This window comes from Lactuca saligna, chromosome 2, assembly GCF_052625555.1.
Source record: "Lactuca saligna cultivar CGN05327 chromosome 2, ASM5262555v1, whole genome shotgun sequence".
NCBI classification, from domain to species: domain Eukaryota; kingdom Viridiplantae; phylum Streptophyta; class Magnoliopsida; order Asterales; family Asteraceae; genus Lactuca; species Lactuca saligna.
In genome coordinates, this window is record NC_136418.1 from 175,622,165 (window position 1) to 175,646,566 (window position 24,402).

The following is a 24,402-nucleotide window of genomic DNA, read 5'->3' on the forward strand; positions in this document are numbered from 1 at the left end:
AACACATTCGATTTTTTTTTTTTTATTTCAAAATGATATAAAAAACGCGAATTTTTATATAAAGATATACATTCTACTATATGTTTTTTTCTCTTTTTGTTTTATATATATATATATATATATATATATATATATATATATATATATATATATATATATATATATATATATATATATATATATATTCAAAAACAACCTCCAACTTTTTAGCTTTTACTTATTTGTTTACATCTTTTTTTTTATGTAAAAACTTTATAAAATAGAGTATTATATAATTATAACAAAGTTAATTATTTGAATATTATTAAGACGAATTAGATATATTTTACTAAAAGGACATTTTCTAAAATAAAACATATATTTAAAACACATTTGTTTTATATTTATGATCAACTAATGGAAATTTAATATATAACATAACATTGCGATGAATAATTACAGTATTATTTTTATGATATATTTTTCATATATTATAGAATAAAATAAACATAAATATTTACCGAATGTGACATTGGATCTATTTATTTTTGATCGTTCACCAGACCATCTATCGCTAAGAGAAAAAATGGTTGTTGGGGTACAATCGCAAATATTCTAAAAATTCTAGATTAGGAGATTGTGTCTTTTTCATATCACTATCATCTGTCTACGAATGCTAATCAGGGGCGGATCCAGTGTAGATCCTGGGGTAGCCCAGGTTGCCCCTCAAGTTTTTTGCAGTAGTGTAATTTTTTTAGGAAAAATATGTTTTTATGTAGTGTATATATATGCATCCCCACAAAACTAACCAAGAAGGTTTGATCGGCCATAAAACCTTGATGTCAGACCACTGATAAAAAGAAGAAGACGGAATCCAAATCAGAGCTAACATTCTCATAAAGAACGTTATATCTCTTGTAGTCGAAGTATAAATTCTGCCTTATATAAATAACGTTAAGAAACCTAAGAAATTAGTATCTGATATGAAGAAAAAAGACTCTGAGTAGAAAAAAGATAGAAGAAGATGGTGAGCGGCTGAAGTAATATCTGTGGTTGATTTCAAAACCCTAAACATTCATTTTCTTTACATATACATGGACATATATTCCAAAGTGACCCTTTAACTTTCGGTCCTTATTCACATTGATAATTGCTTTATTTTTTTTAATTAGCAGCCCAACAACTAACACAAACGCATTTTTATGGTAATAAATATAATATATGATGCCATCCAGTTTTTTGGACCTTCCAATCAGTTGGACCAGTTCAACCAATGATTCAAAAGATATTTCAACTTCATGTTTATATAACAAGACTTAAGGTTAACTAAGGATTCGATTAAGGTTTTGGTTTAAAACCGAAACCAAACCGGGGAAACCTAATTACAAACTGAAAACCGAAACATCGAACCGATGGGTTTGGGTTCTGTTCGGTTTAAAAGTTTCAAAACTGAAGTTGTCGGTTGTAGGTAAAAACCGTCCCAACCTGACCCATGCTCAGCTATTGTGCTGATACCCCGGAAAAAAAATTTGGGATACCCTTTACTTTAACCCTGGCTCCGCCACCGATGCTAATGGGTTCTTAAATGATCCTGGTCACTTGATCAATTGGGGGAGGGGGGGGGGGGGGGTATTATGTCGCTTCTCTAAGAAGTCATATCGACAAGCTTACTCTTCCTTCAAGCGATGGTAGATGGTTTTGGAATCCACTGATCCCAGGAAAATTGAATATTCTTGCTTGGCGTATCTGTCATGGTAAACTCTCCACTATGGTAAACCTCTCAAAATTCAGAATCAGCTCTTCAAATTTATGCAAGATTTGTCATGGAGCTCCGGAATCTGAAGATCACATTTTTGTGGATTGTCGGTTTCAAATGAAGTTTGGTAGCATATCTGAAAATGGTGGCGACTATTGGATTATCCTCTTACTTCAATCCGTGATCTGTTGCAATGTAAAGAAAAAATTGGGGGGCATCAAAAGCTGGCAAGTATTCATGAAGCTATAATGCTAATATTTATCTGGGTGATCTGGAAGTATAGGAACTTCAAGGCACATTCTCCAATCCTAATCTCCAAATCGCAATCGGCGCTGACTTATGAGGTAAAATCAATCTCGATCCTTTAAATCAATGCAAGAAATGGGAAAGCGCATAATTTGAGGTTGTTTGAATGGTGCCGTGACCCAATTCGAGAATGTTATAGCAGTCTTTTATTTTATTTTGTTTTGTTTGTTGTTTTCGTCCTACTCTTGCACTATTTTTTCAGCTTGTGTTTGTACTTCTAGCCCCTGGCTAACTTTTTCTCTTTTAATGTCAGCTTGCTGTTAAAAAAAAGTAATAAAAACTTTATTTTATTTTCTAGTTTCATATTATTGTATTTTTAATCTTGTATTTTTTTTATTTAATATCATGTATAATACAAATATATATTAAAATCACATTTATTTTATAGAATTTTTTTTCAAGAACTAGATTATAATTATCAAGTCTATTTCCAATCCTAATGGGTTTTACTAGATATTGTATTTCTAACACGAATCTCAATTTTTGAAAAAAAATGGTTTTCCTTGATTTTGTATTTCTTACACGAAACTCAACCCATGTAAACCTCTACTCATATGCATCGTTGTAGAACTCGCTACTCGGTACCTATTCGGCCGACTACCGAGTAGCGAGTACTCGAGAGTACTCGGATTCGGTAATTCATATAAAAATATTTTTAAGGAAATTATATATGTCAAAATCATAAGTTAAAACTATAAATTGAATAAAAGATATAACAAAATTAGATACATGTGAATACACAAAAACTAAAAAAACACAAAATGATCCAATTTTGTGAATAATTATTGAAAATTTAAGATATATATATATATATATATATATATATATATATATATATATATATATATATATAGTAATAATCACATATGTGTATTAAATAATAAATCATTAAGTATACTTTACATATTAATCACCGAGTTGACCGATTTTTACAACAGTGCTCGCTTCAATGATGGGCGGATCGGGGAGCACTCAAATTTTGTAACTCGCCTCGGTAAGGGGCCGAGTAGTGAGTACTCGGACGAGTACTCAGGCAAATCGGCGAGTTTTACAACACTGCTCATATGTAGAGATGCGTATTGACGGTTTCATACTAGTCTTGAAAAGGGCTGGTATTTTTCGGATTGGTCTTGCTATGGTTTTGATTTTTGTTATTTTTTTCAAATCGGTCTCGGAAGGCAGCTAGACCAGTCTTTTTCTATTTGTTTTTTAACCCGTTTTAACAGTCAGGTCTATTTGGAACAGGTCTTGGTATTTTTTGGTTCAGTTTCGTAGTCTTTGCGTGCATTTTTTTCAGTTTGCTTTCAGGGTCTTTTCTGTTTGGTTTTGAAATCTTTAGGATTGCGGGTTCGATTTCGAGTTTTCCCTTAACCGATAACACACCAAAATGATATAATAAGATTTTTTGAAAATGATATACTAAAATTATTAAAAGAAAAAAATAGAAGATTTTGGCTAATATGTGATTTAAAAATGTGTAATTAACACAAAAATTATATGTATATAACCTTTGGCTTTTGTTTTTTTAGACCGGTTTGGTGTCAGTTCTAGATCATTCATATGGTCGGTTTAGAAATGATCTAGCCTTTTTTCGAAGCTGTGTCGAATCGATCACTATTTTTTTTGGACCGATCCTGGTTTATCTCAGACAAGTCTTTTTTCAACCGTTTTTTTTTTTTTTTTTTTTTATTTATTTATTTGGTTTTGTTTTAGACCGATTTAGTTTTATTTATCTTGGGACCAGTCCAAAACTGGTCTTTTTATTGTTGTCTACACGTCTTAAGGGGTGTTTGGATAGGGAAAAAGATGGTGTTTATTGCTTATTCTCATCACAATAAGCTAAGTTTAAGTTTTTGAATAAGAATCCTTAAAAATAAGTTTATTATGGTAAGAATATAGTAAATACACTGATTTTAATAAGCATCTCACTCCTTGTTTATTGCTTATTTCCATATAAATAAATTAATAAATAATAAATAAATAATAAACTAATAAGTTATAATCTAATTTATGGAAAGTAATAGAGTTGGATTTGCCTTGCCAATGTGAAAAACCTGACGTTGAAGTATTGAACCTTGATTAGATTGGTTTTACTTCAGTTCCTATAAGGCCTATAATCCTACATGGCTAAGTGTATAGTCGGCCCACGTAAAAAATGGGTCGATAAAAATGTAGTCATTGGCTAGTACGCCAAGGGTAGGCCCATATTTTATATTATACTCTAAGTAACTAACACATAATATAAATTTTGTGATTTTTTTGTTAGGGATAGTCATAATTTATATAAAATTAAATTGCTTAACTGAACAAGTTTAATTTGATAATATAGTTTGTATACAATTGAATTGCGCAGTTGAATTGCTTTTTAAAATAATTTAAAAAAATCATTGATTAAAAACCATGATATGTACTTATTCTTAATAGCTTTATAAGAAAAATATTAGATTATAATATATGTTTAGTATTTTTTAAAAGTTATAATTCACAATTCAACAATTTTTTGTTGGTTTTATTATAATGGTCGGTTAATATTTAAGTTGTAATTCACAATTCAACACTAAAGACCTTTATGTTTTTAAATAGTCAAAAACATTTTGGAAAAGGAGTAGAACTGAATCTCCTTCACCTAACACGATGAGTGCTTTACATCTGGACTACAATGTCAAGGTATATTCCTTCATTGTATTCATTGTATTCTGATTAATCGGAACTTTTCAAGATTTTCAGTGTTGTTGAGAATAGAACATCTACATCCAAAACATGAATTTTTTCACATTTGGATTTTTTTTAATTGCTTCACAAGGTTCTTTTGGTGATTAAGGATATGTTCTATGTAAATAAGTAGGTTTTATAGTCTCAACCAAAAAATATTGAGGAAGTTTAGCAAAAGTTATCATTGATGAAGTTTAGCAAAATCATTGATGAAGTTTAGCAAAAGTTATCATTGATGTTGTTGCTTCGCATAAACATATGTTCTTTCTTTCTATAACTAATGGTTTGGTTGTTTTGGGTGGCAAGAATTTTGTTCAATCCCTTATGATGCGAGAAATTTTCTAGGAATGGTTCTTTAATACAACACCATTTTCATTACGAATTCGTTGAACTGTCATTGAAATATTGTTTTTTATAATTTTGATGAACTAGATTATTTTAGGAGTAGTTTCTTATAGGGATGTTGATTGGGTAAAACGTTCGGGTTTCAGGTAGAATGGATCGGGTAGTTCGGGTATTTCAGATATTTCCTTAAAATAATAATACCCGATATCCGAGCTATATTGTAATTCGGGTTCTCGGGTTTTGGGTATCCAGGTTTTAGGTCGGGTCGGGTATTTTCGAGTATACCTGAAAATTACTTAAGTGTCACTAATTGATTTTTTTAATGCTTTTTTGCATTTCGGTTGCTTTAATAAAAAATTGGGTAACAAAATATTTCATACAATTAACAAGTATATATACGATAACAATACAAGTCATTATAATATATTATGTTATTTTTGCACTCCATTTCAAATTTTGATAAAAAAAAATAGTTTACGGAATACATTATTAGTGTTTGATGAGATTTGGATTAACTAAACATGTTATATTATTTAATGCAAAAGGTGAGTACATAAAAGTTATAAATAAATTTTTTTAGCATGTTATCTAAATTGCAGGACCAATTATATAGCTATATTTCAATTCATAAAGAAAAAATGATAAAAAAGAAACATAAAAAAAAAAAGAAACAGATGTGTAGAGCACAAAGACAATGAAGGGGAATCTAACATCTCATTTATTTTCATTATATTTTTTTTGTAGCATTTTGTTCAAAACTTCATTTCATTTTCAACAATTTCTTTTATATTTACTATTTACCGTTCAAATAATGAAGTGATATAAGATTTGGTTTAAACTATAAGGAACAATAATTAAGTAAAATAATGATACAATTTTAATAGTTATTATAACTAGTGTATTAATTAGTTTTTTTTTGTTTTTTTTTATTTTTATAAATCGAGTATTTGGGTGTACCTGAATTTTTTTAAACCTACCTAATACCCAACCTATTTAAATATCAGGTTACCCGATTACCCGAATTTTCAAACCCGAAACCCAACCCAATCTACCCGAATTCAAAATGGATCGGATCGGATAATCGGGTAGTGAGTATTTTAATAGGTCTAGTTTCTTATATGTTGCATAGAAATAAGACCCGTATTAAATTATAAATCTTGTGTAATAATCACTGATCGGTATACTTCTTTTTGTTGATGCTAACTATGTATGACCTAAACATATCCATGTGTAACAATTGTGTATGTCTTGAAATAAAAGAATCTAAGACCATCTTTTATCCTTCTTTCTTTTTCTCGCCTACTTACAAGCCGTGCTGCATATTGTATTTTTGTTAAATTTTAGAAATGGCGGTCCTACCATAAGATCTTGATCCACCGATTGGTTTAGATTTTTCAATTTTAGATGTGGAAATCTTCAATTCCATAACCAACTAAAATTTACAGAAGCTTTTGACAAAGAAAAACGTTAGGATTTCTAGTGATAGGAATAACATCTAATATATATATATATATATATATATATATATATATATATATATATATATATATATATATATATATATATATATATATATATACCTTAATACACATATTTGATCAAAGGCTGAAATTTAAGAGGTACAACCCTTAATGGATGATATACAATAACTTTAAGCATTCTAAAAAGATCAGATCTTATGTGGTCAATCATTGAAGAAGTCAAGAGAATGAGTTCAATTTACTAACAGTAAGCAATTTTTTTGGCACATATTTCGGCTTTTGACCTTGTCATTCTCATTTGAATTCATCAGCTGACCACCTACAAAAATCCTATGCTCACGATTTCCATCACAACAATCGCATATCTCACCCAAATTTGTTTTCTAGAAACCGAACTACAAGATTTTACATCCACCAACAATCATCACTCTTACATTGTTGCTAAATCGGCTGCCTTCATCCACCCATTGTCTGGTAAACCTACCACCACCATCATTTTTTCATACCACTCATTACCACCATCTCCACCGCCAGCAAACCACAACACTATCATGTGTATTTCCCTGAACTTTTCCATTTCCCTACTCTAAAGAAACCCTTGAAAGTTTGCTCTAATGCCATCACGAGTTCATCTTCGTTGATGACTAATGGCGTCGCCACCTATTGTGATCTACCGTCTTCCCCCACCGGCCTACCCCTCATCTCAAACTTTCATCTAAAATTTTGAATTTAATAAACCCACACTCCACTGTTACTACCACCACCACTCAGTTTGTCGTCATCATCTCATATGTCGACCCTTCGTTCCCGGTACCACCTCTGTTGGTTGGTTTAATTCCACTCCCCGGTGGTCAGTGTTTCATTCGCCATCCCTGTAAATGTACATATAAACCTTCACACCTTCTCTTCAATAACCTCAATCCCTCATTTAAAAAAATCTCACTTCAGAACCTTTGTTCAAATGATTCTTGAAACTGTGAAGATTTAAACATGTACTCATCACTCTCTGTACCTATTTAGAGGTAAGCATCGTATCTATCTATTGTTTTTGATATTCTGGTAAAACAATGATCAGATGACTACCAGATTTATTAATCAATTTCACCATATACTGTGTTGAATTTATGTTTTTCTTATAAACTCCCACGATTTTAGAACCAGCATCGATTCCAAGCGCTAATTTTCACTCTCCGTTCTGATGTGAAGGTAAGCAACGACTCTATCATTCTTTTGGACCCTTTCGATGTATCTTTTATATTTATTAATCTAGGGTTTTTATTTGTTTTTATTATGTGCTGTTGCATTTCTAATTGTTTTGATTTCCGTCTCAATGATCATTTTACATGAATTTGGTGCATTTTATCCAGTAGGTGGCAAATCAATGATATGTTAAAAGTTTTGTAAATAGCCTGGTCTAATGATCCTCCCATCAATAATGAAGTTTAGGTTTTGGAACCGATTCTAGCCACCATGACCTTCAAACCCACTCACCACGGTTGTGTATGATAGTGTTTGTGTTCTTGAAGATGGTATTTTGTATGATAGTGTTTGGATCTTCCCAAGGAGGTAATGATAATATCAGACCCTTTTAGAATGGCTGTGAAACTTCACTTGAGTTTTACACAGTCAAAACTGATTCGAGCCTTTGTGGTAATTAAAAGAAATGTTTTTAATGATTATGCATTATTCTATCTGTTTAATCTTTGTGTTTAATCTAAATAAATGTTTTTTTATATAAACATAGTGACAATTACAAATACAGGTCTGGTAAAGCATTAGGGATTCATGTTACTCAAACATTATCATGTCAATCCTCATAAAGGACATAGGAAGGTTGTTCTACTGCCCACAAGGGAACCTGCTATTCAAATACAAGCTGAATCCATCTATTTTTTTCTACTTCTACATATGGTTATTTTAATGTTTGTTAATGTTGTTGTTGTTCAGTGTTTGTATGGTGGTCCTCCAAAGGGTCCACAATTAAAGGAATTGCAACGAGGAGAAGGCATTGTTGGGGCTACTCCTGCAGGTAGACTTAACGACATTCTTGAACTCAGGAAGGTTGACTTTCTTCAATCCACACTCTTTATGGTATGCTTGATATGGGTTTTGAATCTCAAATAAGGAAGATTGTAGATGAAATAGCTCGCCCCTAGCAGACAAAGTCTCATGTATACCACGACCACTTGGCCAAATGAAATTAAAAAAATTGTGGGTGATCTTCTTATCAACATTGTTCAGGCCAACATAGGCAATGAAGTTGAGCTTGCTGCAAACAGGTTCATTACACAGGATTTGTTTGCATGGCTCGAACATGGAATAGCTAAAGCTTGAGCTGGAGTCGGAGCTGAACCTGATGCTGAAGTTTATGACCAATTTAGCCTTTATAGTCCCTCCTTTACATGATTAAATGGTATTTTTATGAAGTAAGTTTATTTTACCCTCAATGACCATTTTACCCTTTATAATCAAATCTTCTAAAACTTTCCTCTTCATATACACATTGTACCTTCAAAACATGCAAATATGCTTATATTTACCTCTTTATGAATTGCTTTTTAGATTGTTTTGTACTTGAAATGATAATAATAGTCGGATTTGTTTGTAATATAGTGACCATATGTAAAATAAACTTACCTTCGTAGTCCCTCCTTTACATGATTAAATGATATTTTTATGAAGTAAGTTTATTTTACCCTCAATTACCATTTTACCCTTTATAATCAAATCTTCTAAAACTTTCCTCTTCATATACACATTGTACCTTCAAAACATGCAAATATGCCTATATTTACCTCTTTATGAATTGCTTTTTAGATTGTTTTGTACTTGAAATGATAATAATAGTCGGATTTGTTTGTAATATAGTGACCGTATGTAAAATAAAGTTACCTCATCGTTACATTATTTATAGAAATTTAAAACAATTTGAAAATTGGTAATCTTTTTTTTTTTAATATTTTTACCTTTAATCGTTTTTTGTTTGTCTTTTTGATTTATGGTTCTGTTAATAAGTTAAGTCAGGTAAAGAAGGTAAAGTTCTTAATTTCTTAAGTAAACAATATGCACATTCCATATATGGCATTCTTTTACTTGGATTCAAACCGTTTAGTTAATCAAGGTCATATATCTCTTGATTTTTAGTTTATTATTTTTTATGATTGTGATTTTTTTATATATAAATATTTTTAATTTTTGTTTTATTTACTACAATTTTAAATATAGTTAGCAATCGTTGGTTAAATTGTATTTGAATTTATTATTTGATGAAGAAAAAGAATCCTTCCCAAATGAAAACATGGTAATTTAATTTTTAACATAACAATGACAAATCAGAGCATTTCACGGAAAACGGAACACATGTGGTGTGTGCTCTGCAATCATCCCGAGCCCTTCCATTTGAAAACCAGAGTACCTGAAACATAAACTAAAAACCATAAGCACAAAGCTTAGTGAGTTCCCCAAAATAAAACACAACATACCACTATAGATAATCATCCAACATATAGATAGTTTCCATGGGCTACCCCCATGGTCTTTGTCTAATATGCCATTAGCTCCCCCATGGTCTTTACCTGGAACGCCATGGGCTTCCCCCTCATAGTCTGATATCCAACTGCCACGGTCTACTCCCGGGGTCTTGCACGCAAGTATCACATAGACAACTAGCATACCATATATCATGGAAACAACTAGCATACCAGATAACACATAATGGGCCGGCACTGGTGCCTCTGACCCATGGATATAGTGAGAAGACTCACCTCGAATGCAGAAGCTTTCTGAATGAATCCTTAGGTGATTTCCTGACGACACCTCTGAACTATCAAATCAAAAATAACATCCAATTAGCAATTGGGTTCCATTCCAAGGCCTACCAACCATACTTGGGGTAAAACAACCATTTTACCCCTGACCACTACACGAACCAAAATTGAGGCCCAAAACCAAAAGAACCACAAAGGCCCACTAATGGCCTAATTTTCGAAATTGGGCTTAATCCCATATGGACCTTATCCAAAGCCCATATTTCCATTAATTACAATTAAGATTACCACAACTACCCCTTAGGGCAAACTTGTTCAAAGTCATAAATCAAAAGTCAAAGTCAACGGTCTAAGTTAACCCAACTCGCCAAATTGTCCTTCAACTCATCGAGTTTCTTCATTAGTCTGCAAGGATCGGGTAAATCCCCATCAACTAGCCGAGTTCACCCAAAAACTCGTCGAGTTCGCCTGGAATCCAACATCTTAATTCATTAGGCCGACCTTATCGAAACTAAGGGCTTCACAACTCAAATCTTAACTAAAAATGGCCTCAAGAAGGGTAAAGTTTCCAACTTTACCCCTAGGAACCAACAAAATGGGTTCAAACCCAAACCCTAGGATTAAAAGGGTAAGGACTTAACCATTAAGCACTCATTCAACAAGGACACAACTCCAAAATGCAAATCTAACCACATAAGGCTAAATGGGAAAGTAAAGTTTCTAACTTTACACTTATTCCCGACTAGAAGAAGCTCAAATGCACAAAAGAGGCCAAAAGAAGGACTTAATGAATGCATGAAGCCCTTAAGACCATACAATTGGCACCTTTATGCCAAAAGAGCTTATGAAGATTATAGATCTTAAATGGATAGACATTTGAGACTTCTACTTCCCTAACAATCTCCCATCCATGGGTAAAAGCATACAAATAAACCCAAGAAGAGATCTAAGCCAATATTCAGAAATGTTAGAGCTTTATACCCGAAATATGCTAGAAATGTAGTAGAGAACCAAAATCTGAAAGCTCCTACTTGAACCACCACCTTGCACCAAGCTTCTCTTCCTTCAATGAGCTTCAAACACACCAAAACACACCCATAATATGCTCATATTACTCGAGGAGGCTTTAGGGTTTCGAGATTAGGGTTAGGGGATATGGAGGCTGGGAATGAGGCCAACACTTGGGACTTAAAGTGTTTAAATAGGGTGAAAAACCCTAAAATTAGGGTTTCCTTCTGAGTGGCAACACGCAGAGTTGAGGCTCCTTAACTCTTCAAGTTGTTTCATTAATCTTCGTGGTTAAGCAAACTTCTACTCGTCGAGTTGAGGTTGCCCAACTCGTCGAGTAGACCCATTAAATCCCTACGATTCTTCATCCTCAACATGCCGAGTTGGCTCCTCCAACTCACCGAGTTCAACTCCAAATTGGTTTAATAACCTTCTAGATTCCGACTGTTACACATCGGGTTGGAATGCCCCCTGTTTGTTAGCTCACACACAAAGCGGTAAAGCTTCAACCACTAACCAAATATGTGCACATATACATAAAAATAAATATATAATCAGCCAACAGACAAACAGACAGATCAACTTATCACTAAGCATAACAACATCCTTTATACCAGGATACTGATCTAACAGATTTCTACAACACAATAGCATACATAACAGGATATCAAATCCAAAGGGCTGACCTTGGTGCCTTCGACCCACAAGTATAGTGAGGAAAATCACCTCACAAACTGAACATAAGTTGATGAGGTCCCAACTCCGAATCTCAGCTCTGTAATCGGCACCTATTCCCACCAATAACCAATTTCCATAAAAATCTCAAAATATTCAAAATACACTCAAGGTCAAACTTAGCCACAGTCAATTGGTCAGACCAACTAGGTCAACTGAGTCAATCCAGGTGATTCAACCCAACCGAGTCAACTCAGGGTGCATACGCAGGGCGTATTATGGAGGTACGCTGGGATTAAATGCAACCTCGTAATTTACCACCATCAGGGTGGTTAACCTTGTACGTAGGACATACTCTGAGTACGTGGGACGTAACCTCGCAAGTCCAAAAATTCCATTAAGAGCTTAATGGCATTAGCTCTTACGTCCAAACTTCATATCCATGGCTAAAATACACTTAGGAGTCATAAAGTCTCCAACTTTATGACCTAGAATATCTAATAAGTGCTTAACACAAGGTCTTATTCCATTAAGACCCTCTAAAGATGCATTGAGCAAAACTAACCATTGGGACTTCATTTTTATGTCTTAGGACCCCTCCAGGGGCCTGAAAGGACATCTTAGAATGTCAAGAACATGTCATGCTCAAGATATAACATTTTCGGACCAAAAGCATCACTAAAACCCCCATTTCCATATCTATATGATTGAAAGACAAAGTTGCAAGATTTTTACCTTAGAATGGCTGAAAATAAAGAAGAAGTCCCAGATCTAAAGTGTTTCACTCTTCCAAGCTGAGCTTGGCTTTCTTCCTTATTCCTCTAAACACACAAATACACATTTTTAGGTTAGAAATGGCTTCTCAAGGTGGACTAGGGTGGCAAAACGTCTCAATAGGGGTGGAGACTAATGAGGTGAGGGAAAAATGAGGTTATAAGGATGCTAATATATGAGTTAAACCCTAAAAATTATGGTTTCTAAATATAGCAAGTATGCCCCACATATGCTGATGTACGCCCAACGTACTAGGGCACACCTAGTACGCTAAGCGTACGCACGTACGCATGGGTACTCCCATTCCTCTCAAATTACAAAAATGCCACTAGGGCTTCCAATGAACACTTCCTTCTACTTAGGGACTGAAATGCAATATAATTAGATTATAGTGTTAAAATTAGAAGTACCTCACCATTAGGATGTTACAAGTGGGGCATGTTTATATGAGGATTGTGAGTATTTAAGATTTAGGAACTAATTATGATTTTAGATACAAATATATGCATTGAGACGATACATAATTGACAAATTTAAATTGGGCTATTCTATGTGATGTTGGTGAGCAATGTTTTGATATGCTAGTATAATAACAATATAGATTGCTTGAGAACAAACAAAAATAAATAAATGTGGAGTATTTTGATATAACATTATTTAACTATACATTTTAGGCTATTATTTTAATATATTTGATTAAAAATGTTAAATTTTAAGATATATGATACTTAATATACTTTGAAATGTTCATTTACAGTTAAAATCAGAGTTGAGATACAAAAGGAGGAGAACAAAGTTGAAATGGGCATAAAACGAAGGAATCTAGAAAATAAGTTGAAGACGCACCACACCCTCTTATGAGATGCTTCACGCTCTATAGAAAATTCCAGAACAAAAATTCCATGCAAGTATACGTGTTCGTGTGCAACAAGGAAACCCAACACACCGTGCCGACGTAATTTTATAAATACACGAGTTTTGCAGCTCTAATTCAGAGGCCAACTTATACCAACTTGGGTAGCAAGTTATTTGATGATTGTAGATGTTTTTATTAGAGCTGAAAAACACCTTTGAAGTGTGTATTTAAAGATCAAGAAATGATTCATTGATTTTATCATTTTGGTTTGTTTTATATCTTGTATTTCAATTCTGAATTCGTTAGATTCTCTTTTCTAGTTATGATGTAAGGTTAAAAACATTATTAATTTCATTAGATGTAGATGAACCCTATTAGATATGTTTTGATTTTGTTAGTAGGATTATGTGAATTGGATTTAAAGTTGTGTTACCTTTCATGTTTTCATGTTAAAGTTGTATTTAGTTTAATTATTAGCTTATTTATTTGAATCAGAATCATACTCGTTTCTTTTGATTCGATATTCTTTCTTACCTTATACTATATAACTTCACAATTAAGTGCCCTGTCTATTTGTATTTTAAAATTAGTTCGAAATTCGAAATGTTTTTATAAATTTAAAACTAATTGTATAAAATAACACATCAATATTTTAATACTGTACAATAAAAAATAAAAAAGTAAAAAAAGGATTCACGTACGATTAACCATGATTTATTATGTTAAAGTGAGAGTAGTTATTTATGAAAATAGACATATATGATTTGACTTTAAATTTGGACTTGATCTTGAAGGACGAATAAAACGATTCGAAGTCCATTCGAACCCGTACACAGAACAAGATAAACTTCTCCACTAATTAATTAACCAAATTAATTATTTAAATTATAACTTGACCCTTTGAGAGAAACAAATCGAAGCATACAAAATGAACAAATATTATATTTGGTGTTATTCACAAACCTTAATTTACTATAAGTATCGGTTAATATACGTACCTTTTTAGGATAAAATGGTATATCACGTATTGGACCAGGCATGATTTGTTAAAATGTGTTATAACCATTTATATTTAATTAGTCCATAAAATCAAATTGATAGAAAGTATACGTACATGACGAGAAACCTTCATATTGTAAAAGCTTAATCCTTTGAATGCGACCCACAGCAGAAGAGGTGAATCGAAATATTTTTGTACAGTTTCTTTGATAATTTGAAGGAGATATTAATTATTTATGGGTTGTTCGTTGGGATACTCTATGAAACTTAGTATTGTCTTGCATTAGCTTGTAATATATAATAGTTACATGAGATGTCCATACATGCATATGTACGATAGGGGCTTATGTTTTAGCTAGAGGACAGTGACTGTTTATCAACCCTTGACTAAAAAAACTCAAGTACGCTCCATTGAAACAGCCAAAACAGACCTCGCTCTCTCTCTAAAAACCAACGCATATATGGCCTTTTCATCTAACCCTTATTCTCTTCCATTTAGATTCTCTTGTAGGTTTCTTGCATTCAATGTTGACAAATATAACACTATTCTCTCTCTCTCTCTCTCTCTCTCTCTCTCTCTCTCTCTCTCTCTCTCTCTCTCACACACACACACACACACACACACACACACACACACACGCGCACACACTCCTCCAGGCTCCAGCTATAAGTATATGAATATATCACTCTTTGGTACTATGCTCTATATGTCTCTTTCTCTCTGAAGAAGTTTCAACATATGGAGCAATACTCACAATACTTGATGTTGGTTAAGAGCAACAACAGCAATATCCTTATGAATCCATTTTCCAGCCATTCATGGGAAGAACAAGCGTTTGCAGAAGATGGTCGAGGCCCTTTTGGGGGGTTCGTATGGCCTCCAAGGTCTTATTCTTGCAGCTTTTGTAAACGAGAGTTCAGGTCAGCTCAAGCACTAGGTGGTCACATGAATGTCCATAGGAAAGAAAGAGCCAAGCTCAAGCACACCGTAAATCTTACAAGTAGTGCTACTACCTGTACAACTAAAATGGCACCAAAGAACCATAATAAGCAAAATCTTTGTAAAGAGTCTTTAGATCCTGGTTTCTTTCCGTTAGCTCTTTCACCGTCTAGGGCTTCTTCAATACCAGCATTAGGTGAAGAAAGTTTTGAAACCAATTCAGACACAAAGAGTTATGTTTACGATGAAGATTTTACTATAGCTCATGGCAATGGTGAAGTTGAAACAAATTTGGTCATAGGGTTTGAGTTGGATTCTTGTTCCAATACTGGATCTTGTTGCAAGAGGCAGAAGACGGGTGCTACACCAACCATCATGGACGGGTTGGACCTAGAGTTGAGGCTAGCTCGCTAACTAGCTTGCATGGTGAATCTTCCAACAATCTAAGAATGTAGCTAGGGTTACACTATTAGTGACTGTTTTCTAATTGCTTGAGAAATAAATTAGTGAAGTACGTAGAAGTTTGACGGTTTTCAGTCTTTTGCTATTAATTATTTCTCATGTTAACCATTTGATGTTTTGAGTTACAAACAAGTTAATGAAGCACTCATGTTTACATCATATTTATTTCCCTTTCCCTATCTTTTGGTAATTGTGATATATGAAAGAAACATGGATGCTTTCGATTATATTTTGCTCTAAATAAAGCTCTGGGACTCTTTGACTGATAATATATATACATAGAGAGACCTGGCAACACGAGCTTTATTTCAATTTTTAAGATGTATTCGTATCGTGTCGTGTCTCATATAAATTCATGTCTTCGTGTCTGAAATTACCAGGTATATATATATATATATATATATATATATATATATATATATATATATATATATATATATATATATATATATATATATATATATATATATGTTGGCATATAAGTAAAGATTCTAAGTTTAAAATTCAATATTGATCAATGTTGAACTACTAGCTAAGGGTATATTAATATAGATGTATAAAAAATTCATCATGCTAAATACTTTTTTGGATCAAGTAAAATATACACTAAACTTGTTTCAGTAATTTATGTATTAGCAGGGTTTGTTTTTGGCTTTTATGCATTTTTCTGTAATAACGTTACTCTCGTCCAGCTTGGCTTTAGTTGTGTCCTTTTATTTTCTGCTTGCCGTTAATTTTTTTTTTTAATATATTAAACCCTTTAATTTACACCTATAGTGTCCTCCATAACCCCTAGCTAGATCCGGATAAGCTATGTTATTACCGAAGGTTCTTGCAGAATGTGTCATCATCTATACCCATTTATAGTTTCGTTGATCAGTTCAGTTGCGCCAAAATAGAAAGAGAAAATATGAAGTAACATATATGTTGTTCTTAATGGGTATTACAGAGAAGATGAGAATATGTCTATTTATGGTGGGAATTTAATAATGTAAGGTGACCCATCAAATTTATTCCATTCGTGGTTATGTTCGTCACTTACTAAAAACCATTCTTTTCTACATGGGTTTTTAGGGATCTGTAATAAGCTTCAGTTTTTAATATGTCTTCATGGGTGTTTTGGGTTTCAAATTAAAAGTGTAATAGGTCCAAAGAGAGATGCATTGGACAACACATTTTCTTGTAAACTGGGTTTCCTTGTAGCCATCGGAAGTTCATCGGAAGGTAGAATTTACGAAGGTGATTAGGAGTTGCATATCACAAATTTCTAGCTAGTACCAAAAGTAGGGAGGCTCGGAGATTAATAAGAAAAATGGAACCCTAAATACAATTTTTTATATATAATGAAAACAAACTTAAGACTATGAATTGTCCTTACAAAATACATATTGAATTTTATAAAAAATTCAAGGGTTAATTATGTAAGGTCTACGTATTGAATTTTATAAAAAATTCAAGTGTTTATTATGTAACCTCTCAAAATTGATTTGTTAAACATATTGGAGGGGTTGATTATGAAATATATAGAATCGCCAAAACTCTAACATGAATTTAAAACAATGTTATGCACAAGAATCGAACCACCTATGCTTGACTTAAACACTTGATTCAAAATAAAGGATGCACTTATGCGGGTTATCTAGACTTTATGCAAAATCTTGAATAAATTCATATATATTTAGTTATTAAATATATAATTTAATTAAAACTCAAACCCTATTTTTTCGAGGAATCAGTGCGGCTACACCTCCGCTTAAAAACCAGGTCAGAGCAAAATTCATTTTTAAGTATTCAATAGATATGCGATCTTTTTTGGAGTTATTTACCTAGCAATTATAGAGTTATGATAAAGAATAATAAAGAATTTAATCCATTATTAAACCTCAAAATATTAAATAAACTGAATTCTTTTAAAATTTTTAATTTGTAAGGAAAAATAGTAATCGATGATAAGCTTTTGTAGACTTGTGGCAATTAACCATTTTCTAATAAATTGGATGCTTTCTAAATTTTAACCTATAAGAAAAAATAATGTTTACAAAAACTAGGGATGTTAATGGAGGCAAACTGGACAGAGAGTGCATCCATCGTCGAAACTTCCCCGTTCCCCTATCCATGCCCCCGCCCCCAAAATGTCCAGCCTTCTTACCTCTGTCCCTACCCACAAATCCCCGTTATTACCCCTGCATCCGCCTCCGATTGATTTTGGGCGGAGTTCTTTTTTTTTTTTTTTTTGGTTAAAAAAGTTGTTGTTTGAGTTAAAAGAAGTTATTTTTTAGGTATTAAATAATTATTTATAGCATAATTTTACATGTTAAAAATAACAAAAGTTATGACATTTTAAAAACATTATACTAACAACTTAAAAATATGTTTTTTGTTGAATTTTGGAAGCTCAAAATCATGTTATTGTTTATATATATATATATATATATATATATATATATATATATATATATATATATATATAATTTATTAACAGGGTCCCCATAGGGGTTTCGGATGGGACTACCCACCCCTGCCCCCGCCCCCGATTTTTTTTAATAAATACCCTCAAATGGTACGGGACTCCACGTAACTTTTTGACATCCCTAACAAAAACATCAGAATATCAAATAAATTGGATTCTTTCAAATTTTTAACTTGTAAGGAAACGTAGTAATCCATGATAAGATTTTGTATGCTTATGGCAATAAACCATTTTGTATAATTGACAAATATGCCCCTAAAGGCTATGAACGTGCTTGATAAAACTAGTTAATAGTTAAAAGTTAGAAGTTATAGTTTTTATTTTGTATAAATATTCCATAAAAATAATTGTTAGCTTTTAAAATCTAATATTATATTAAAACTAAAAACTAAAAGCTTTCAAATGATTCCAAAAGCTAGTTGAAGTAGCTTAAAAATTTGTAGTTTTTATCTAAAATAAAAGCTAAAAATTTTACAGTCGAACGAAATTTCTTTCCCTAATCTTTTTCTAATAAGTTAAAATCTCTCAAAAACTCTATAGCAAACCCGTCTTTTGTAGTGTTTTTAACGTAAGTACCTAACGTATACAAAAATGTCAAAATTAAAATACCTTTTATTCAAATGTAGTATTTGGGCATTATTATAATTTGTCACAAAGTGTAACATCCGAAACCCTAAGGTACTAAATTCATTCTTTTATTTGCATTATGAGGGTCTTCATGACGTGAGGTCTTAGGGATCACGTCGTGATTAACCATTGACATGTTGACCTGCGTTACTGGAAACTCATGACATGAGGCATAAGGTCTCTCGACGTGAGCGCGACTTAATGACCAAAAACCCGAATTTTCGGGTATTTAAGTGAATGAGACGCTAGGGTTATCCATCCTCAGCCTCTCTCGCCCTCTAAGCCTCTGGAAAACCCTAATCTCAACCTCCTTGAAGTTTTTAAGCATTTTGAGATCCTTGAAGCATTCTTTAGTGGCTTTTGGTTACTTGAAGTGGAAGAAGATCTTGGTTGAGTAACCTCTTGGCGTTTTGGCTTCCACCTTGCAATATCTTAGAGCTTTTGGACCATTGTAAGTCTTAATGCTTGGACCTTTCTACCTATTTTATTATAGATCTAAGTTATAAGCTTCTTTTTGCATGGTTGGGTAGGTTTACTTGCATGGGGTCAATAAAGTTGGCAACTTTATGGATCATTGACTCATTCTCTTCAGGATAGTCTTTGGATCTGAGTTTTGGTGTAGTTTGGGACTCCAAGTTGAGTATAGATCTCATTTTCCCAACTTTTGGTCTAGTAAGGGCTTGAACCATGCATGACTAAAAGTCATGATTTTTATCATCATTTGGGTAAAGGAAGACCCCCTGGAAAGTTCCAAGTTATGGTTGGAAGGATTAAGAGCTTAATTCTCGTCAGTACATATATCACGACGTGAGGTTTAGGACCATCACAACGTGAGGATATTGGCCACCCTGTCTATTTTTTCAGATTAGGTCACAACATGACTCAGGTTTGGGTCACGACGTGATGCAGACTGGAATCTTTTTGATAGGTTGAGTTGACTCACTAACTCGGGACTGAGTCGAGTTGGTCCCCATGACTAGGGATGCAAGCGGATAGGGTATTACCCGCTACCCGTGGGGATCCGACCCTAACGAGTCGGGTATTACTCATATTAACGGGTAACGGAACGGGGACGGATGCAGAAATTTATAGTCGAAGCGGGGACGGGTCGGAGACGGATTTGACACTATCCTCCCCGTTTAAAACCCGATTATATATATATATATATATATATATATATATATATATATATATATATATATATATATATATATAATGTTTATGGGAATTGGGAAATTGTATTCAGAGTATCAAGTATTATCAAGAGTTCAAGACGACGCTTCAAGAATTCAAGATTTCGACACCTCATTTCTTTAAGCATTAATTCACCGATCTCATTCTCTCTCTAGTCTCTTCTCAGATTCTCCTGGAATCAAGAACTCATTATAAAAGATGCAGCCACACGAAAATTATGCTTCTTCACTTAAGCCCTTCATTTGTATTTGATTCTTTTTCATTTCAATATTCAAACTTCATCTTTTTTTTTGAATCAGCCCTTCATTCTTCTTCAGTGAATCTTTCACCTTCAACCTTCCCAACGACATTAATCCTTCGTTGTACAGTTCAATCTTCACAACGAGTGGACGACATCAATCCTTCACCTTCAAGCTTCAAGCTACTCTGCACTCATGGAGTGGAAGGAGAATAGCGTACAAAAGGTTTTGGCTTCATCAAAAATCCTAAGCCTAGGTAATCGATTTTAATAAATTAGATTAATTTGTAACTAATTAATCCTTCGGTCAATTTTCCTACACTCGATTTTGGTTATTACTCACTCGATTGAGTGATTTTGGTTGTAGAAATTAACCTGATTAAACTATGATTTTGTAGAGACCTGATTACCCACTTGCATCTATTTTGGTCTACTTTGGAATTGATTAACCCTTCACTCGATTTTAGTTGTATTACTCAATTAATTCAGTGATTTTGGTTCCACCAATGTGTCCATCTGCGATTACTAGATTTTCATTAACTAGATATGTATGAATTTGGTTTCTTTTTCATAAAATAATATGTAAATTTTTTTGTTACTGATTGGTAATCTATTTCATGAACTTGGTTTCTTTTTTGCTTTGGATATGTATGTACACCAAACTGATATGGCTACTTTTGTTGTGGTTGTAATTTTTCCATCTTAATTTTTGAACTTATATTTGTTGTGGTTGTAATCTGTCCATCTGAATTTTCCTGCACTCGACTTTTTGTTGTGGTTGTAATCTGATATGGCTTTTTTTACATTGAACTTGACAATGGTGCAATTTGTCTATCTGAATTTTTTCCTTGTAGCTACAATTTGTCCATATGCAACTATCATTTAAATATGTACTTTTATTTAGATAATCTGAAATTTGATATAAACTCCATCATCTCTTTAGTTTGTATTTGTTTATGAGTTATGATATTTAGCTTTCTTTAAACTTATCTGATTAAAAAAAAAGAATCATGTTTATTCTGATGTTGATTGTATCTTATTCATCCTTTTGTAGTGACATTCAAGATCAACAGCCCCCACAACTAAGTGTTGAGGTTGTTTGAACAACAGATAGACAGTTGGCTGGAACAACAGATGCAGAGTGTAATGACCGAAAAATCCAACCAATTTAAATTTTTCAAAAAAAACAACCCGATTTCATTAAATTATTACAAAAAGGTTTTCAATACAAATCATTTAGAGCATTCCCAGAATCACATTACTACAAAATCATGAGGAGCGGTACGATCACGCCTTTGCCTTGCCACAGTCTCCCGAAGAACCTGAAAAACATTAAACCACAACTGTAAGCCCGAAAGCTTAGTGAGATACCCCAAAAATACCAACCACATATACTATACACATATCATGCTATATCATAATGAATCACAGAACAGTCATGCATATCGGGTCTACTGTGGTACTAGTCCGCCTTATCGGGCCTTCAGTCCACCATTCCACCCTCCGAGTCCATTCATGTCCCTCGAGTCTGCAGTGTGGTTGGTCCGCCCGCACCGGGCCTTCAACTCACCTGGTACACTCTCCGAGTCCAATCATGTCCCTTGAGTCTGCAGTCTGGTTGGTCCACCCGCACCGGGCCTTCAACTGACCTGGTCCACTCTCTGAGTCTATAGTATGACTGGTCCGTCCGCATCGGGCCTTTAGTCGTCCTGGTCCACTCTCCGAGCCTCGGCACGTCTGGTCTGCCCTCGTGGGGCCTATAGCCTATCCGGACCGCTCGCTGGGCCTTCGGAACAACCGGTCCGCCCTGGGTATCTTGGCCTACAGCACGAAGCAGGACCCGCCTCAACCCAACTCCAGTCCAAACAACCATGTGCACATAAACATACAATCACATAACAATTCATATTCAGGCAAATCGATCTAGCAGATCACATAACACAACATACTCTAACAGGATTTCGACCTAACCGGTCACTAGCATAGCATCATGCTATCTACCAGGATACCGACCTTAACCAGGTCTCTAACGAATACCATCCTAACTACTCGGATGCAAACATATCAAAGCAATAACATAACAACAGATACCCGGATCTCAATCCGATAAAGGGCCGACCTTGGTGCCTTAGACCCTGTTGATATAGTGAGGATAACTCACCTTGAAACTGCCGACTGAAAGGATAAGATCCTGCTGCTCCAACTCTGACACGAACTCCCCCACTGAACACCAAAACACTCAGCTCAATAAATACCCTTAATTACCAAAATACCCCTGGAAGACAACTGGTCAACCCATGGACAAGGTCAAAGTCAACCCCTGACTGACTCTACTCGCCGAGTCAACCCGATGACTCGCCGAGTCCCCAAGCTCAGAACTTCCCTCAATCCGCGACCTAACTCGCCGAGTCACCCCGAGACTCGCTGAGTCCAAAAACTCTGAGTCCACTCGCACCCAACTCACCGAGTCATCCCTTGACTCACCGATTCTCGACTCAACCAGAAAATATTGGGACTCTTCGACAAGACTCACCGAGTCCAAGAGCAGACTCGCCGAGTCTAAGGCTATCTTCAACCTACTCGCCGAGTTGTTCATCCATCTCGTCGAGTTCCAGCTCATCTTCAAGCAACTCGTTGAGTCCACCCATGTGACTTGTCGAGTACCACCAGTCTGAATCCATACAGAAGCATTCCAGGCCATGCAATTGATCCAAAACATAGATCTAGCCTCCTACAACCCATCCATCACGTAAAGTGGCAAACTTTACATGAATCCAAAGAGATCTAGGCCTTATACACTTTAGAGCTAGGGTTTGGGACATGATGGCTTCACTAAGCACTCAAACACAGGGACTTTAATGCACTCTAGACCTTCCTCATTCCAGATCTGAGGTAGCAACCTCAGATCTAACCTCCAAACTCCAAAACATACCAAGATAAGCTCCCCATAAACCCCAAAATGATGAATCCATATGAGTAACAGCCCAAGAATGAGATATTACCTCAAAAGAACGCCCCAAGTGCAATGAAACTCGAATCCAAGCAAAGCCCCTTGCTCCAAGCCTCCAAACTCCCAAGATTCCTTCAACAAATACCCTTCAAGCTCCCAAATGCACTTTGATCCACTCACACACGAATGCTAAGGGTTTCTGGACTTGAGGATGAGTAAAGAGGCTAGGGGAATGGATGTTAAGTTCTTTATATAGGGTTCAACCCCGAGAATTAGGCTTTTCTCCACTCAGCACCTACTCGTCGAGTCCATCTTTGGACTCGCCGAGTAGGCCACTTGACACGCGACCAAAGTCGCGACCCTACTCGCCAAGTCCATCCATGGACTCGTCGAGTTGCCCTTCAAAATTTACACTTTTAGCCCTTCAACTCTACTCTTGATATTTCGGGATGTTACACAGAGGTTGCTGAAAATACAAATTGAAGACTAACTTCTGGAGTTTGGAGACATTTTAAAAATCAAAATATTGATGGTGTTGATAAGGCGATATGAAACTACTGTAAGAAAAAATTGAGTGGAATAATACAATCGATCTTGAATCCATGCCAAGAAAAAAAATATGGGCATGTATCACTTGGTGCACATACATTTGATCAGAATGTTTCCCATCAGGAACTAGCAAAGATGATCATTCTTCATGAGTATTCACTGAACATGGTGCAACATGTTGGATTTAGAAGTTTTGTTAACTCGGTTAACCCATTATTTAAACATGTTTAACGAACTACCATTAGGAGTGACATAAAGGACATTTTTTAGAGTGAAAAACTGAAACTAAAAAAGATGTTGAATTCTAACCAAGG

At 34.3% G+C, this 24,402-nt stretch overlaps 1 protein-coding gene across 1 annotated transcript; it reads left to right on the top strand.

Moving 5' to 3' along the window:
- The first annotated feature begins 15,397 nt into the window (after positions 1-15,397).
- Positions 15,398-16,012, top strand: LOC145030415 (putative transcriptional regulator RABBIT EARS). Its single transcript, XM_078978788.1, has one exon. The coding sequence runs from the start codon at positions 15,398-15,400 to the stop codon at positions 16,010-16,012; it is 615 nt and encodes a 204-aa protein (XP_078834914.1).
- Positions 16,013-24,402: the final 8,390 nt, after the last annotated feature.